Genomic DNA, 17,777 nt, shown 5'->3' with positions numbered 1-17,777 from the left:
GTAAAGTGATAAAAAAACACTCAAAAGAAATCTCAACAAAATAAATCCGTAAATTTTAAAAACCAAAAATCAAAAAAAAAAAAATGGCGGATTAAAGAATTACAAATTAACATTAGATATCCTTATTTTGATGGGAGGAAACATAATAAAATTCCTTATTAATGTTGGATTTACTCCCTATTTAAAATTTTACTTTTACGAATTTATAGTGTAATAAATTTATAAATTCCGTGAAACAATACAAATATCACGTGGATTAATCAATACCCACAGTCACTAGAGAAAGATTAGAGAAGGAGGAATATCGACTGAACTCTGACTTGAATTAAATTTGACCCGAATTAATATTAATTTGACAAAAAATTAACCCTAGTCGAAATTCACCATTAATGAAGATGATCCAACTTGAATATGAGACCGTCTTATGGTAAGATGAATCCATATAAAAGTCTATTATGTTAAAAAGTTTTATTACGAGTTATTTAACCTAAATATAAGACATATTTTATGGTGAAACCGTGTAATAGGAGGGTTTGTGAAATTACATGGATATCCGAAACAAGCCTAATTTCCGAATGTACACCTGAATCTGAATGTGATTGTGAAACGGCTCAAATCAACAATTTTGGAAATCCCCCCATCTACGCCCTCTCTAGTCTCTGCCGTCATAATTCAATTACCAATTCCATATCCCATTCTGAACATTTTTCCCGCTAACCTTTTTCTCTTTTTCCTGCTCAAATTTCTCAGTGTTCATAGCATTGAAGTTTCGGCTTGATTTCAGTAAGTTTTGCTTTATTGATTGCGTCGTGCTGTGCTTATCCTGGCAGGTTATTCCCTAATTCTCAATTCATTTGAACTTTGTTGATTTATTAACTTTTTTTTTTCTTTTGTACTGATTTTCTTATGTTTTAAATAATGGAGTTAATGGTGTAGAAATTTCAGAAGTGTATGAATTAGTTTTTGTCCAAATGTAAATAAGCTATTTCTGGAAGTTGATTTTGCGAGCATATGAGTTTTCTGTAACAATTGCTACGGCTGATCGATGTGCTGATTATTGTAATTCGAGATGTGAATTTGAGCTTGAATTTGGATTTTTTTTCCTTCGAAACATAGTTTTTCCTCTAATTAATTGTTTTCGCATCGTTTTTGAGTTCCAGTTGAGCTCTTTGTTCGCTACTTCGCCTGTTCCTATTCTGAAAGAGAAGGGAGGAAAGAGGAGCATGAGGTGAAGATGAGCGTCGGATTAATTTTTGGAAAATTTGATATAAATAATTGAACCTTTCGATCATCCGCCGTGAATAATGCAAGATTATTTTTTAATAATCTAACGTTTACTCTTAGTTCGCTATCAACATAATAATTAATTTTATTATAGTTCAACCTTTGCCTTTATTTTGCTATCAGCATATCCTATTAGTATGCTGACAACAAACAAAAGGCAAAGGTCAGATTATTAAAAAATAATTCAAAGTTGAGATTATTTACGGCGGACGAGTGAAAGGTTGGATTATGAATATCTATTTTTCTTTAATTTTTTGCTTTTGTCTTGCCAAAAAAAATTATTCGCAGCTTGTACTTTTTCAAAAAAATTTGGGATTATTTTTTGAGTTTATTACTTTGATGAAAATTTACAAGTATTAACAAGTATATAAAAAAGGTTAAGGTTACGTTTATCCTGACTCTTCAAATTGTACAAGGATACATTTATCCAACTCTTCAAATTGTACTTTAGGTGGAAGCTACTTCATGGCTTTGGAGCATTGAAATGATGTTGTTGAATGTGAATTGTTTTTGCAGATTTTCAATGATTCAAATAAATGCAACCTAATTGCATTGAATCAATATTTGAATACATCACTCTTGATTGGACAATTGAATCCCTTGTTTGAAATGAAATTTAAATTGCCAAATGCAACCTGAATTAATGCTTACAAGGAAGTTGCGTTGAAGCTAAACGGGAAGAATTGGATGACTGGGAATTAGATGTTTATGTTGCACTGATATTAGTAAGGAGATTATAAAGGGCATTAAGAGCATGTTGGTTTCGCAGTTGTTTTCCAGCCATTGTATGCTTATATGGCGGAAGATAATGTCGCTGGACTTTAGAACTCATATTTAACACATGTTATGTATCCTAGTGTTGGTTTTATATTGGGCATGGAAATCCTTATTTTAGTTGAGAAGTCGGTGGCAAACTGTCCTCGGGTCGAGTGTCAAGGATCGTAGATGGGTACTAATTAATATGAAGAGTTAAATCATTGAAGTGCAAAACTGTGTTTGTAATGCATTTCAAACCATTCATATCGAAACGGTACAAAAACTTATTTGAGTTGCTAAATTGACTTTTCACGTCTCTCATTTGCATCAAAATGCTCTTTTCTTTTATTGTTATGGTCATATTATGGCCCACATTAATGATATAAGACTTATGATTAATGATTAGTGCTATGGTTATATTTTCTACTTATGATTAATATACTTAGACAACATTAAGGCCCTATATTGGCTTCTATTGGATCAAATTTCGTTACCTAAGTTTTTGATACACTAAATTAGTGGTCCTCAATTTTCGTTTCCCGTTTCTTTTGAATTTCATTTGTGTAACATTGAGTTTGGGTAATATACTCCCTCAGGCCCACTAGATTTGCTACATTTTCCTTTTAATCCATCCCACAGCTATTGCTAGATTTCTATTTTTGGCCATGACCCACACTATTTTCTTTTAATTTTCATCCGCACGTTTAACTTATCTTTTCATCTCATCATACTTAACTTTTTTTCTTTTTATCTCATCCATACATTTCTTTCACTTCCACATAAATCACACCTCAAAAACCCTTTTTTCTCCATTTCCTTGATTTGCACAAGATTTATACTTGTAGCTAGAGTCATGGGATAGAGGGAGTAGATCGAAGATGTAGTGCTATAAGAATTTGGGAGAAAATGGAGTCATGCTTGAACTCGTAGATTAAGGAATGATAAGGATACACCAGAGATATTCTAGACTTTCCGGACTTTGCAGATTGGAAGAGTTTTATGATCAAAGCATATTAAGACTAGAATCCTAGATGGTTCTTGGTTTTGCTATTGGGGGTAGATGTAAAAGCATTGCGTTCATTCACATTAGATCTTGGGTAATGATGTTTTACCCTGTATCATGTAAACTTCCTCTGACTTATTATTTTTTACGGTAAGGTTGTTAAAGTTGCTTGCAAGCTGCTTGAGCTAAGTTTTGTTCAGCTTGTTCCGAGACCTAACTGCCCTTGGTATAATATCTATTCCGCGATGGGAAGTGTGAACTATGCAGGGGAATATAAGCTGAAACTCAGATTCCACATACTAGATTTTTATTATGCCATATACAGCCCGGATTTGGTACATTGAAAATGGACTTGATTTTGATCGGTCAAGTATATGCAGTATTGGGTTTACTTCTTGCTTCTGTTATACATGGGCTTAAATATGTATGTCTTGTGTTGGATGGGGATAGGAGTCTTGAGTTTTAGATTGCATTTATCAACTTGTGAGCCTGTTTCCTTTCTACATTTTGGAAGGACTCTTGAACTGCTTTAAAATTTAGTTCATCATCGTTTTATTAATTTGAATGTTCATACACTTTCCTTTTGAGTTGGCTTTTGTCTTTGTCTCCCTTCTGTCATCCTTGCCCCCTTTTCCACTGGAAATTTTAGCTATTAACATTTTCTTTTACAATGGATTGCTTATGTGTTTTATTGCTTTTGCTTATGTCATGATTACACTTTATTCCATGGTTGTTTGCAGGCTGGATACTGGATTGTGGGAATTTGGACTTTTTTCAAAGCTCATAGCATGCTGGTTAGAAGGTGAAAGGAGTCATTAAGTTTCTACTGGCTGGATATAGGAAATAGATTGTTAGATGAGTACACTCTTGAAATAGAGCAGGAATCGGCTACTAAGAAAATCTAGGATGGAGCAGAATGTCACTAAAAGATCTTTATTTCAACAGCAACACTTTGGTACACTGAACGGCAGTGGTGCTCATGTTGAAGAGGGTCCATCAGAAAGAGGGTGTCCCAGGAGTTGGACAGTTAGTGATGCTTTGAGGCAAGAGAAGGCTCAAATTCCCACAACTCGTGACAACTTTCGAGGCACATGTGCCTGGGGAGCATCCCGTAAATATGAGCATTCTAATTCTGTTGAACATGATGGAGCCAGGTTCTATCAGAATGGGTGTGGAAGGGTCGCTGCTGTTCCAAATCCAGGAAACTCCCAATATGGAGAAAATCAAGATATGGATTTTACAACTGGGTTTTCATCTGATGGCTTCAGGAGCAGCACTCCTCGCTGCAAATTTCAGAGGGGGTTGTATTTGCACCCTGAATCTATTAGGTATGATAGACCCACATATGATTCAAGAGTAGGACATCAAGTAGATGGAGCTGTTGGAGTTTCTGGTTTCGGTGAAGGAATCAGGAACAACACTTCAGGACAACGCCGCATCAGATCACCTTGTCGCAATTTCCTCCGAGGTCAATGCAATTTTGGATCATGTTGCAAATTGTGGCACCCAGTAAATTCATATGTTGGTTCCAGGTGTGATTTCAGTTCTCAACACCATCAAAGAGTTGCAGATCCTTTAAATAATCCAGGGTGTGGTGAGGGTCATCGAGATGTCACTTTGAGAACATCTCAAGGGCATTATGAATCTAATATGCACAATCATTCGAGGAACATGGGTTTTTCCGGAGAACCCAGTTGGAGATTACCTGGCGGTAATTTTCTCAGTAGCACATGTTATAGTGAACAGTCTTATTTGCATTTGCAGCCTGTTGCTGTACGAGAGGTATGTCTACAATTTACCAAGGGCAGGTGCACCTTTGGTGCTTCATGCAGATATCTTCATGGATACCCTGTCTATGCTAGTACTGATAGGATTAACAAGCCCACAGAGGCTGCTGGAGATTACTGGAATTCTGCATTTGTAAATCAATATACGAATACAGTGATTACTCGAGAAAATCAAGGTGTCAAGAACTCTGATAATTTGTCAGGTGAAAGCAAGAATACTGTAAGCTGTGACAAGGAAAGCAAAGGGTTGTCTGTAAACAATGCTATAGAATTGGACATTCTTGATCAGAATGCTGATTTGACTAAATTAGAAACGGATGGAAATGCTAATGTGACTAGCAATTTGGTTTGCAAGAGCGATGAACATACTGCAGAACTGATGCCAGTGATAAATACCTGTTGTAGCAAAAAGAAGAGAAAATGGGGTCACGAAGTAGGTTATCATGAAGATGACATGAAGGAATTTTCTAATGCCCCCAAACATAAGATGCCAAATTCTTTGAGTAACAACAATATTCTCTCTGTATCTTGCATTCCAATTGATATAAAGACAAATGCATCTACAAATAATGATTTGGAGAATATGCTCATGTATGACCATCCAACCAATCCACTAGAAAATGGAATGACTAATGGAATTTGCAAAATAGTGGAGTCTGCACAAGCTACTACAGAAGATGACACTTCACTTGTTGGTAATATTGATAATCACTCATTGCAAGCATTACAAGTTATACCAAAACCAATTCTACCCCTTTCTAGAAGAAAGCTTCTTGTCCTTGATTTGAATGGGATATTGGTTGATATTGTTGCATCATGTCATTTTAAATATAAGCCAGACATAACTGTTGCATCTAAAGGAGGTTAATGATTTCTACCTCATGACTTGTTAATTTTTTGTTTCTATTGTTTCCAACAACTTGGTCTGATCTACTCCTTGCTGTTTTCCAGTCTTCAAACGGCCTTTCTGTGATGATTTTTTACAGTTCTGCTTTGAAAAATTCGATGTGGGTATTTGGTCATCAAGAACCAAGTAAGTCAATATGGAAAAAGTTATTCTCCTGATTCAATATTACTTGCAAAGAATCAACAGTGTTCTACAGTGGTGTATTGTCCCTTGTGATTATACCTAGTTTAATATGGTTGGTCAAGTTAAGAGAAAGTTGTATGTCCACGAAGATTCAATATGTCTTCATTGTTGTATATTGTATATTTTTTTAAGATTTCTTATTTCACTTTTGTGTGCCTACGAGGAGTTGTTAATTATACGTGAACTTGCTGTTTTATGTCTGAAGTCAATATTTGCTATTATCTATTTTTCTTTGGTGTAATGATAACATGTTTATTTGCCTAATTCTTTTCTCTTCTCTTTGCAGGAAAAATTTGACATTAGTAGTGAACTTTCTTTTGAAAGATAAACAGAAAAGATTACGTTTTTGCTGGGTAAGGCTTTTTATTCCCATGCAAATATCAAACAAACATTACGTACATTGATCTTATCTATGCCAAGATGCCTTAGCCTGTCCTAAATTTGTCTTCGCCCTGAACTAGTTGTCATTTTGGGTAGATCAGTGTAATCACTTAGTTTTTTGGGGCATGCTGCCACTATTTCAGATAACAGCATCTTGTTCTTTCTCATAAACATAAATATATTGACTCATTGATTACATCATTTTTTTCTCAATGAAAAGGGACACACTTTCTTCTCTGGCACTTTTTTCTCTCTTATTAATGATAAATTTGACCACCGTCTCCAGTCATTGTACTTTCCTTAAAAGTTGTGCATTTCAAAGCTGTGTTAAACACCTTTTAAACTTTTTTCTTCGTGAGAAAAGACTTATAATTTTTTTGGTGAAAAAACACATTATAAGATGAAGTTAACTAGTTGGCATTCATTGAGAAAAATATGGTACAACACAATGCCAAAGTTTTGATCCCCATATTATTGGGATTTACACTGGCATTATTGTTGTACTTTTTTTTCTTCGATTAATATTAATAACTGGTTCACTTAGAGGATGGTAGAGTGGAACTAGGAAGGCACACTCATAAGGTGTTAGAAGGGGCTGGTGAGTGCATAATTACTCTGTAAAGATAAGAAAAAAGGATGATCAATAATTTTAAAAATCTGGATGTTCCATTTCTTAAGAGGTCGAGATTTGGATGTTTTGGTCAGCTGGTTTCAAGGTTTTATTAGAGTTAATTGTGTTCTATTTGCCTCACCTTATTTTCACTTGTTTCAGAAAAAAAAGTTAGGTTCAGATTAGCTAATACTAGTTCAAATTACTTTAAAGCAGTTCCTTTAAGTAAGGCTATTCATGTTCAATATGCAGCCCAAAAGTTCCATTTGAGTGTAGGAAAATTTGCTTTGTTTACTGGTCAAGACTGTAGGCTAAGCAACTACTAGATTTGTCTGAAGAGAAGGTGGGTGACCCTATAAGCTATGTTTGGATCACGGAAAAATACCGCGGTCGCAGATGCGATTGCGGAAACTGTTGCGGTGTCACGTAAAACAGCTATAACGGAGTAATAACGCAAATCACAACAATGCGGTGTGATTTTTGACAAAAAAAAATACATAAGGGGAGTTTTGAACTTATAATTGCATTTTTGTTGTTGAACTACTATTATTATACAATAATATGCCTACAACTATTATAATTAAAATTTTTGAGGTTCTGTTAGTGTATAATTAATTAACTTATTAGTTATTAGTTGATTATTTTGTTTATTAACTAAAATTATGAGTAACTATTATTTAAGTGATCGTAATAATTAAAGTCAATGGGTATTAATGAAATTTTAATAGGGAGACAAATAACGTTGTAAGGGTGAAATATCCTTATAACGGTAAAATAATGGGCGTTACACGTTACGTAACGATAAACGTTGCGTTTTGTGTGAAATTTCATGCACCGTTATATAACGGGATTTAATGTGACAATAACTCTCAAACATGTTACATAATGGGCTTTACGTAATGTAATGGGAGAGTTTTTATTCCATGGTCTGGATGTGGTAGCTAAATAATGTAAAGTTGCACTAATAGTCGTGATTGCGGCAACAAAACTATGATGCGGTAATAGGAGTGATGTGGTTATCATGACGTCTTAATCAGTCGAAATCATAAGATGATTGTTTTATACCTTTACAACGCGGGAAATATTGGTTCATTTATTTCGAAAACCATTACAGTACGATTGATGCGATGCGGTCATGTTTTTACTCTGAAGCTAATGCAAATGGACATGCCAGCAGCATTCGCTCATTTACTCATGTTTGATGAATCAGATTTCTTAGTGACCACGGGTACAAATAAGATGATTTATTGAGTCTAACTAAATCTACTCAAGACGTTACATTCACAAAAGAGATTACTTCTAGTTTAGAAAATTATGCGAGAGTGTAGTGATTAGTGAGACCCTTGAGTCCGTTAAGACTTAAGACTGATCTCTATACCACACTATATATTTATTTTGTCTTAAGAGAAGATATGGAAGTCTGGTTGTTTTATTGGTGCTTTTTTTAATTTTTATTTTTAACTTGAAGTGTCTTTTTGATCCACTTTTAAATTTTTGCAGGATCAGTCTCATTGTACTGGTACAAGGTACAAAACTCTCGAAAATAGGAAAAAGCCTCTTGTTCTAAAGGAACTTAAATATCTATGGGATAACGTGAGGAAAGGTCTTCCTTGGAAAAAGGGGTTTTACAATGAAACCAATACTGTATTATTGGATGATTCACCATACAAGGCTTTACGAAATCCTGTAAGTGTTTAGTTATACCAACACACATTGCCTTTTGATCTGTGTGCAGAATAAGGAGTTTATTGAGTGAGTCTTCTGTTCATCATTATTGTTGGGCAACTCAATTTTTGGTGTGTTTATCATTCAGCTCTACACAGCAATATTTCCATATCCGTACTCATTCAAGGATGCTCGAGACAAATCACTAGGTAAGATTCCCTCAAGACTAACGATCCTTATTGTATTTAGAAGTTTCTTTTTTGAAACCACTTGACCAAAGATAAAGTATTAGTACCTATCTTGCCTAGTGAATCATCTTACATGCTAGTCCTTCTAGGTCCAACTGAGTTGGATCTAGCCTCTTAACTTTCTGCATTTCTTCAAAAATATATATATATATATATATATATATATATATATATATATATATATATATATATTCTCCTTGTTTATATTGTCTATGCTTTCGGTCTTGGTCACTCCCCTTTTATGTAGATTACTAGATAGTATAATGCGGCAGGATGCATTTTAACAATTTAGTCATGACAGGACCTGGTGGTGATCTTCGAACGTATCTTGAAAGGCTGGCAGAAGCTGAGGATGTCCAAAAATTTATTCAGGAAAATCCATTTGGTCAAAAGCCTATCACCGAGGAAAACCCGTCTTGGACCTTTTATGCAAAAATTGTTGGAGCTTATGATGCAAACAAAAAAAGAAAGTGCTAATACAACTACTCCTGTTTCATTGCACTGTTGAGGAGGTAACAATCTGACTCAAAGCTTATTGTTATTTTGGCTCACAATTCAGCGGCAACTCCTGGGGTTCAAAAACTTTATTTTGTCGACTTTTATCACTCTCATTATCCGTTCCTTGATCAAGCATCCTCATATTCTTTTCCTAGGCGATGAATCATTTTATTCCATGCTTATGCACCTCTCACACTTGAGCTGTATGGCCACCTGTGTTAAATGGATGGCCTTGTTTTTGTAATGGATTATTGGTTAAATTCTTTGTTTTTCATGATAGAGAAGTACAAGAGTAAACCAAAGATCATAGGCTTTAAACTTATCTTTTAAACATGAATGTGACACAACTCTGTAAATGTACGAGGTCAAGAATTGCAGTGCTGTTTAGCCTCTTATTAAGAGGGTTTTGATTGACTCTACGAATCTGCATCCGTAATACTGAGGGTTGTTTGATTTTGATGTACAAAAAATGATACAGGACAGTTGGAATGTACTCTCTTAAAGCTAGCTTAAGGAGGGGAGAGCCCCCTGTCTTGTACAAATCCGAAAGTGGTGTCCCATACCACCGATTTCGGACTCATTCATTAACCGCTCGTCCCTCTTATGACTAAAGGGCGACACAAGGCGTAACATTAACCCCATTATCTTGCAGTGGAGTCTAACATACCACCCCTCTTTGGAGCTACATGTTCTCATGTGGCAGGCTTTTCGCTAGGCTAAATTCAATGAGGTAATGAAGAGACGAGGTTCCATTTCACATTGGGGCAAGCCAGATGTGGTTTCTTTGATAATATTGATATAGCACCACTGGAGTGCACTCTTTAATAGCTAGCGTAAAGGATGGAGAGCCCATTGTCCTATATAAATCTGATATTGGTATCCCATACAATCGACGAGTGGACGTAAGTCCCTTACCTTAAGCCTCATTATCTTGCAATGAACCATAACATAATACCGTGGGCTTTGGGTTTGTCCTATCCTTTATAATATTTGCATATTTGCTGTCCTGTGCTTTATAATATTGATATCATGGTGGAAGATTGCAGACACAACTGCAGAAACCGAAAACATGATTGACTCATGTTCACATGGGTACTTCGTTTTAAAAAATAAGTTGCAATCATTGCCGTAATCATCATGATTATGACACTTATTATGTTATTATGATTTATGATAGGAAAAACAATACCATATTTTAAAAGATCCTGCTTACATAAATAATAAAGTAAGGATTTATTTCTAAGCAGATCTTGCTGCTTTCTGGTCTTATTGTGAATCTTCCAACTTGATATTCATAGTTGAAAGTGACATGATCTTGGACCATGATTGTTAGCAAGGGAGGTTCTGAGCATGTTCGATTGCACAGGGTCCCAAAAAATTAGGGTCTCTATATCAAATTTCGAAATATATGTTAAGTGTTTAAAGATATAAATTTATTTGAAAAATATCATAATTTTTTAAAATTGCACATGACTTTTAAAGAACTTGTCAAATGTTTGCTCGCCTTTGTCGATTAGGAGTATTATTTATAAATTAAAGCCATGCATGCATGCATAGACCTTGAAGCTTCAACTGTGTGACGAATAAATGTTTGAGTGGTTTGACATATCTGCCCTAGAAAGTAGAACTCAAATCTTGTGCATTATTATTATTATTATTATTATTATTATTATTATTATTATTATTATTATTATTATTATTATTATTATTATTATTTCCTTATTTGTTGGGGCAGTTAATGACGCCAATTGTGCAATACTAAACAGGTTGTCGTCTCTAACCACCGCTTGTGGATGCAGAATGCTTGAAAAGCTAGATTCTTTGTTAATTTGCTGAAAATGCTACAGCTTCAAACAAGGACCAACCAGGATTTTCAATTAGGGGTTAGATAAATATGATAACAAATTATTTGTATAAAAATTACTTTAAATTATAAAAATTTTAATATCATATAAATTGAAGTGAACTTAATGATAGCAAAAAAAATCATTTTCATTATGTGGAGTTAAAGCTTTTCTATTATCATGGCTTTTGGAAATATAAGATCAAGTCTATTTGACTTTTTATGGCCTAGTAAGTTTGAAAACTAAACATTATTAAAATTAAAATAGAAAAGTATAAAAAAATTAAATAGGAGTATAAAATTATGAAAGAAAAGAGAATTTAAATGTCTGATCTAATCATTGAGCTATAATTGTTATTGTGAATATTTTTTATTCACTTTGGGTTAAAGCTAAAAAAATCCTGGATTGCGAAAGATTGAAATAAATAAGATTATTTAGCATTTTAATTCCAAGTATAAGATTGGGATAAACTTATGTCCCAAAATAAGCTTCCGTACGTCCAAGCCTAGCCTCGGGTAAGTTGCTGTTAGTAACAGCGAATTAAGGGAAAAAAAATAAAATAAAAAGTTGAAAGTCGCTGTTACTAACAGCGACTTTTAGCTTTTTTTTTTTTTTTTTTTTTTTTAAATTTAAAAACTAAACTAGCCGTTGTTAATTAGAAAAATAGCCGTTAGAATGTGAAAATAGCCGTTGTAATGTTGTTGTATAAATAGGTCCATCATTTCTTATACTTCATTTTATCCATTCTACATCATTCTTATTCTTTTCCATTAATTGTTAAAGTTAACATAAGGTATTTTGTTAGTTTTATTATTGTAAATGTAAACATTATTTCTGAAAGTTCACTAACGTTAATATATTATATGTATTATGTAGATGTCAAAGGAGCATTGTATTGAAGAGCTTTGTGATTGTGGTTATGAAGTTGAGATTAATACTGATTGGAGCGACTTCGATCCAGGGCGTGAATTTGTTGCTTGCCCTTTCTACTTGGCTGACGGATTAGGATGCACATACTTTCGCTGGATTGCTCCGGAGGGTACAAAATGGCAGAGAGACTTAATAATACGGCTTGAGAAGGAAAAACAAGAGCTTAAAGATGAGGTATTTAATCTAAAGAGACAAATGGATGATATGGCACATAGGAAAGAAGAGACTGAAAGAATTATGAGAAAGTTAACTAAGCCTTCTTAGTTACGGACGCTAGTTTAACTTAATGCATGAAGTATGTAATTGGATTTGGATTTGTTGAACTTGCTTGAAATTGTGTTGAATGTTGAATAGCAACATCCTTATTTGAATATGATTGTATGTTTTTGATTAAATTTATGCTGCATTGTTCGCGGAATGATTCATCGCCCAAAAGTTGAGTAGTTAACATCAATTCACTCATAATAAACGTGTGATACTACGGTAAAAATATATACATGTACATATATGTTACAATTTACACACAAAAGACCAACGGTTACAAATGAGTATGTACAAATGTTCAATAATTACAAAACTATTGTAATGCTAATCCTCCTCCTGTACCCTGTCTAATTGTGACGGTTTACGACGCCTCCTACAATAGTAAGATGCAGTCGCATGACGCTCGGGTAGGGGAGGGGATTGATAGTTTGATGATGTGGCACCTTGTGAGGACCCGACACCGTAGTCCGGACACGTTAAGTCAACCTCCTCAAGATGAACGTCGGGTTGATGAGCAGATGACTCGTACGCGTACGTAGTGGTGTGGGGCGCAGTTACTTCCGGAATGAAGTGTTGAAACTGCGTGCCTAGGAGTATGGCTTGGGCAATCTCCCGTACGGGTTCCTCTTGGGAGGAGCCGATGACTGATGCAATGCCCTGTGCCTGCAGTAAGACTTAATTATTAATGAAATGTTTAAAGTGTAAGTTGTATGGATAATAATTAAAGTTGAAGAATACTTACAAAGTGTGTCATCGTCGGTGCTGCGGGATTGTACTGGGATGCCGCCAAGATACCTCGTGGTGTCATGCATCGGCGAGTAATGGAGAGGAACCACGGCATGTAATCCGCCGTAGTAGGTGCGCATGCAGCCTCGATCGGCGCACCTTGGGCAAGCAGATCTAGCCTGTGCTCCCAACGAGCGACATGCCGCCAATTGACCTCTAGCCAGTTCTTGGGATCCCGACCCTGGAGCTGCTGGAGCTGCTGGATCCATCTCTCCTGCAATTAAATAATAAGTAAGCCTTATGTAATCTACAAATAATTAAGAAGTACTGAAAATGTGTATTTGTTTGTTATATAATCCTTACTTTATATACTCAAATATATGACCACTATACATTTTACATTCAACTAATAATTCTGGAACAAACTTTTAAAAGTGAGGATCAATGTAAATAACAACTACATTTGACATAATCGTAGAGCTCAAGTGTAAATGCCCACTACACATGAAATACATTTTAAATTCACCACCAAATGAAAAAATTTATAATAAAAACGAACCTCAATTAGCTGTAGATCAAGAAGAATTACGTAATTGGAAGCTTGTCAACCTACACTAATGTGAAAATTGATTAAAACACAACAAACCCTAATTTTTCGAATATTGAAAAAAAAACCAAAAAAAATTACCTTAGGTCGATCTAAGAAGACTACAGCACTAATTACTGGTACAAACTTGAAACTTGATGACCTTAGTTGAAGGAATGAAGATCCTTACAAGGTTGGAATGAAGAAGGAGAAAGTAGAGATTTGCGGGTGAAAAACTAAATCGCGAAATGAAGTGAGGAAGAAGAAGAATTCTGGAAAATTATAAAGCTAAAAGTCGCTGTTAGTAACAGCGACTTTCAACTTTTTATTTTTTTTTTCCCTTAATTCGCTGTTACTAACAGCGACTTAGCCGAGGCTAGGCTTGGACGTACGAAAGCTTATTTTGGGACATAAATTTATCCCAATCTTATACTTGGAATTAAAATGCTAAATAATCTTATTTATTTCAATCTTTCTTGGATTGCTTGTGTGTCCATTGGACATACCCTATATGATTTTTGGACTTGATGTTGACCTGTGATCAACACATATTATTTGCATATCCAGATATTAATAAAAGTGACGATTAATTATTATTTATGAAAAATTAAATAAGAGAAATAGACTATCATTTACATTTTCATTATTAGTAATTTCTATGATAGTTTAATTTCTAAAAAAATTTTCAGCCAAACCAAACAATCTCTTAATGTCTTCTTTATTTTAATTTTCTTGAGAAATATTACAATTTTTTTGAAAAATTAGTAATAATAATAATACTCAACAAAGAAAATATATAATATTCTTAGTATCATAGTATACTTATTTTGGAAAATATTACCTCTGTTCTAAATTAATTCACACATACAATTTTTTAGCCTTTTCTTTGTTTCATGATTAAATTAAAATTTAAAAGTAAATAAAAAAAAGTGTAGGTTTATTTTATTAGTTAGTATAGTTAGTAATTTTGTGGAATATGTCATTAAATTTGCAATTTCTCATATTTAATAATTCACCATCAATTTTAATGTGAATTTTACGTAAAATAAAGCATTAAGGTCATTAAGTTGGTGTTTGAAATTGCTTAGTACAAAAGTTTATTTATGATTAAATAAGATAAACTTTTTAATAATCATCAATAATAAAATAAAAATTCAAAACAATGTATGTGTTGGATGAAAAATGAACACTATCTACTTTTCAAAATAAAATAAAATGTCTTGATTTGAAAAACCCTTGGCTTCTTAATTCATTTTTGGCCCCTTTTAGAGGACATGATCCCCTTATTAGATAGATGATTACTCGAATCTAATGAAAGAACCTTTATAAACTTACTATTAGGGTGAGTTTTGACTTTCTATAAAGTAACCAATTATAAAATTAATTGAATTAAATGATTACTCAATTGAGAATGGGTGATTATGATTTATGAATGATTTGTTTTCAAGTCCCTAAGCTTCATTTTGTGTGTCTATTGACTATTACTTACAAGTATATCTATGTAATAATGATATTGGTTGGGTAAAGATTGTTACTTCTTTTGCTAATCCAAATAAAGAACCAACTTGAATTTATGTGTAGTGTAGCTAATGCTCCTTTTGGAATTAGTCTTTCACTCTCTTTCTCTTATATTAACCTTATTTTTCTTTTTACTTTGTTTCACTAAATTTATTTGACTTTTTTTTTTTTTTTTTTTTTTTTTTTACTATATAGGACTAGAGATGTTTAATATAGTTTTGATGATTCGATCTCTATCTGACTTTAAAATTGAATCTGATTTGACCTGACATAAAAATAGATTAACAATTATTAGAAATCTACATGGGTAAAAGAATCAATTTAACCGACCTGAAACATTTAACCTGAAATCGACCTAATAATCCAAATAAACACCTTTAATTATGACATAGATACGCTCTTTTTTTAATTCTCACTCATACATTCAAGTTACTTTTTCATTTCATCTTTATATTTTTTTCACTTTTACATATATCATTTTTTTTATTATTACCACAGACTCTTTATTAACATTACTTCCATATATGATGTATGAAGTAACAAAAGACTCTTTATTAACATTACTCCTATTTGGAGTGGGTAAAAATTGGACATAATATATAGAAATAAAATTATTTTTATTTTATCCGGCTATTTGTTTAACTAAAATTTAATTTACGAAATTGTAGCACGCAGGGTAGGATTTGATTTTGGACATGCATTGAATTAATAATATTTTAGCTTAAATTGATTGGATGGGATAACATAACTTATAAAACATATTATATTTAACTTTATTATTCGTTATTGTCTCACTTATTTTACTATATAATATGAGAAATTTTAGATGAAAGAGTTACAAAATAAATAAATAAAAACACTAATGGAATAAGTTTTGATAAAAGAAAAAATTTACTATAAAAAATTCTCAATACAAACCAAAAGGGAAATAAGATAAACTATCCAAGAACTAAGAAGGGCCTCACTTCAAATCCAAATAACAAAAAATACAATACCGTAAGGAGAGGGAGGAAAATCATTTAGGATCGACTCTCTCCCAAAGCTCTAAAATGTACTTGAATAAGTGCATTTACGTTCTAATTAGCCTTTTAGTGGTATTTATTTGGATTATCTGATCAGTTTTAGGTTATGTATTTTGGATCAGTTTAAAATTAGATTTTGAGTCTATATTATTCATTTTATATATAACTGACAATTGTATATCCAATTTTAAATCTGGTCAAAATCAAATTTTATTATAAAATTAAACAAATATTAAATTGATTTTTAATGTCCGGAGAGTGGAAGTATTCAAACTTCATATAGCATATAGTTAATAGTAATATTGCCAATAATATTTTTGACTTTCTTCTTTGACAATAACCTAACCAAGATGCGGCATTTAAAAAAATAATAGGAGTAATTAATAAAAATTAAGAAACTGTTTGATTTTTGTTATGGTATTTTGATGCCTTTTATATCAACACAAGGATTTCTTATTACATGCAATAAATTATTGTTTTTTAAATCACTTAATTTACCATAAGAAAAACATTACAAGTGAGGAAAAATCAGTCCATAAAAGTTAATAATAATAATAATAATAATAATAATAATAATAATAATAATAATAATAATAATAATAATAAATGAAATTTCACACCTTTACAAATTATAAAAATATCATTATAATTAAATATTATTATCAGTTCGTATATAACTTTAAAAATGCGAATTCAGTTTACAGTTTTAAAATTCTTATCACACTATAATTTGTGGTAAATTTTTATTGTTAAGTTTTATTTCCAATATTCTAAGTATGATGCTGATAATCATCCTACTACTATTCCAATATGTGGCTCTTAATATGATCATAGTGACATTTCAGACTATTCTTAGACTTGTTCAAAATGATAAAATATGGCCAAATTAAAAGAGTTTTGTTTTGGGACAAATTAATGTAGATTACAATTGTCTGATATTTGATGAACATGGATGGAGAGAGATAATGAACATATTGTGGCATTGAACATCTTTGCCTTTTATTTGTTAATTAAGCAAGGTTTAAATGACTTAAAAACGTGTTGTATGCCCTAAAATCTAAACATGGTTCTGATAATTATGGAACAATAACTTTGTTACTTGTCGTTGTGGTGAGTTAATCTTTTCATATGGTTGACCATAAATTTATTCGTGATTAAGTCCGTGAATATGAAAAGATTTGAGTGGATGTAATTTTCTGATTTTTCGAGAAAATGTAAAATTATGGGATCTTTCAAGTCGTGAGAAACTAGAAGGATATGTCCAAAAATTGAAATCAAAAGAAAGACTTTACTCCCGAAAATTTGAGTCTCATATTAAACCAACAAAGTAAATTTAATGGTTCTTGTAAAACTTAAAATAAACCATTCAAATGGTGATGATCCGTGTAAATTGTAGCGTATAAAAAGTTCGGAGTATTTTATTTTTCAAATTACCACTGTATCTCCATGCAACTTTGGAAGAATTGTCTTCATTAAATACAATTGAAAGTGCTTCTATGCATGCACATGACTATCCATTTGTCTCTATTGTATGATGATCGACTTGGTATGTTGATATGCATGCC

At 32.8% G+C, this 17,777-nt stretch overlaps 1 protein-coding gene across 7 annotated transcripts; it reads left to right on the top strand.

Annotated features, from left to right (window-relative positions):
- The first annotated feature begins 576 nt into the window (after positions 1 to 576).
- LOC130798397 (uncharacterized) lies at positions 577 to 12,514 on the top strand. 7 transcript variants are annotated; one of them, XR_009039045.1, is made up of 9 exons: positions 577 to 830; positions 3,784 to 5,693; positions 5,782 to 5,863; positions 6,207 to 6,273; positions 8,412 to 8,597; positions 8,725 to 8,785; positions 9,126 to 9,336; positions 11,089 to 11,205; positions 12,043 to 12,514. XR_009039045.1 is itself a non-coding variant. In XM_057661357.1 (9 exons), the coding sequence occupies exons 3-8, from the start codon at positions 3,950 to 3,952 to the stop codon at positions 9,299 to 9,301; spliced, it is 2,316 nt and encodes a 771-aa protein (XP_057517340.1). In that variant the 5' UTR covers positions 577 to 830; positions 1,801 to 2,314; positions 3,784 to 3,949; the 3' UTR covers positions 9,302 to 9,336; positions 11,089 to 11,689. The 7 variants fall into 7 exon arrangements, 5 of the variants coding, with proteins under 5 accessions (XP_057517340.1, XP_057517341.1, XP_057517337.1 ...); XR_009039046.1 differs by lacking the exon at positions 12,043 to 12,514 and adding an exon at positions 9,801 to 10,224 and having other exon boundaries at positions 11,089 to 11,694; XM_057661357.1 differs by lacking the exon at positions 12,043 to 12,514 and adding an exon at positions 1,801 to 2,314 and having other exon boundaries at positions 11,089 to 11,689.
- The last annotated feature ends 5,263 nt before the right edge of the window (positions 12,515 to 17,777 follow it).

The sequence above is a fragment of the Amaranthus tricolor genome, chromosome 13 (genome assembly GCF_026212465.1).
Source record: "Amaranthus tricolor cultivar Red isolate AtriRed21 chromosome 13, ASM2621246v1, whole genome shotgun sequence".
NCBI classification, from domain to species: domain Eukaryota; kingdom Viridiplantae; phylum Streptophyta; class Magnoliopsida; order Caryophyllales; family Amaranthaceae; genus Amaranthus; species Amaranthus tricolor.
Note: the sequence above shows the minus strand (reverse complement) of the source record. Positions and strands in the feature narration are given on the sequence as shown.

Excerpts from the sequence above, each read along its gene's own strand:
- LOC130798397 (XM_057661358.1), top strand. The coding sequence starts at position 3,950 with ATGGAGCAGAATGTCACTAAAAGATCTTTATTTCAACAGCAACACTTT. Across the intron at positions 8,598-8,724 it reads ACAAGGCTTTACGAAATCCT|CTCTACACAGCAATATTTCC; the intron begins GTAAGTGTTTAG and ends TTTATCATTCAG. Across the intron at positions 8,786-9,125 it reads TGCTCGAGACAAATCACTAG|GACCTGGTGGTGATCTTCGA; the intron begins GTAAGATTCCCT and ends TAGTCATGACAG.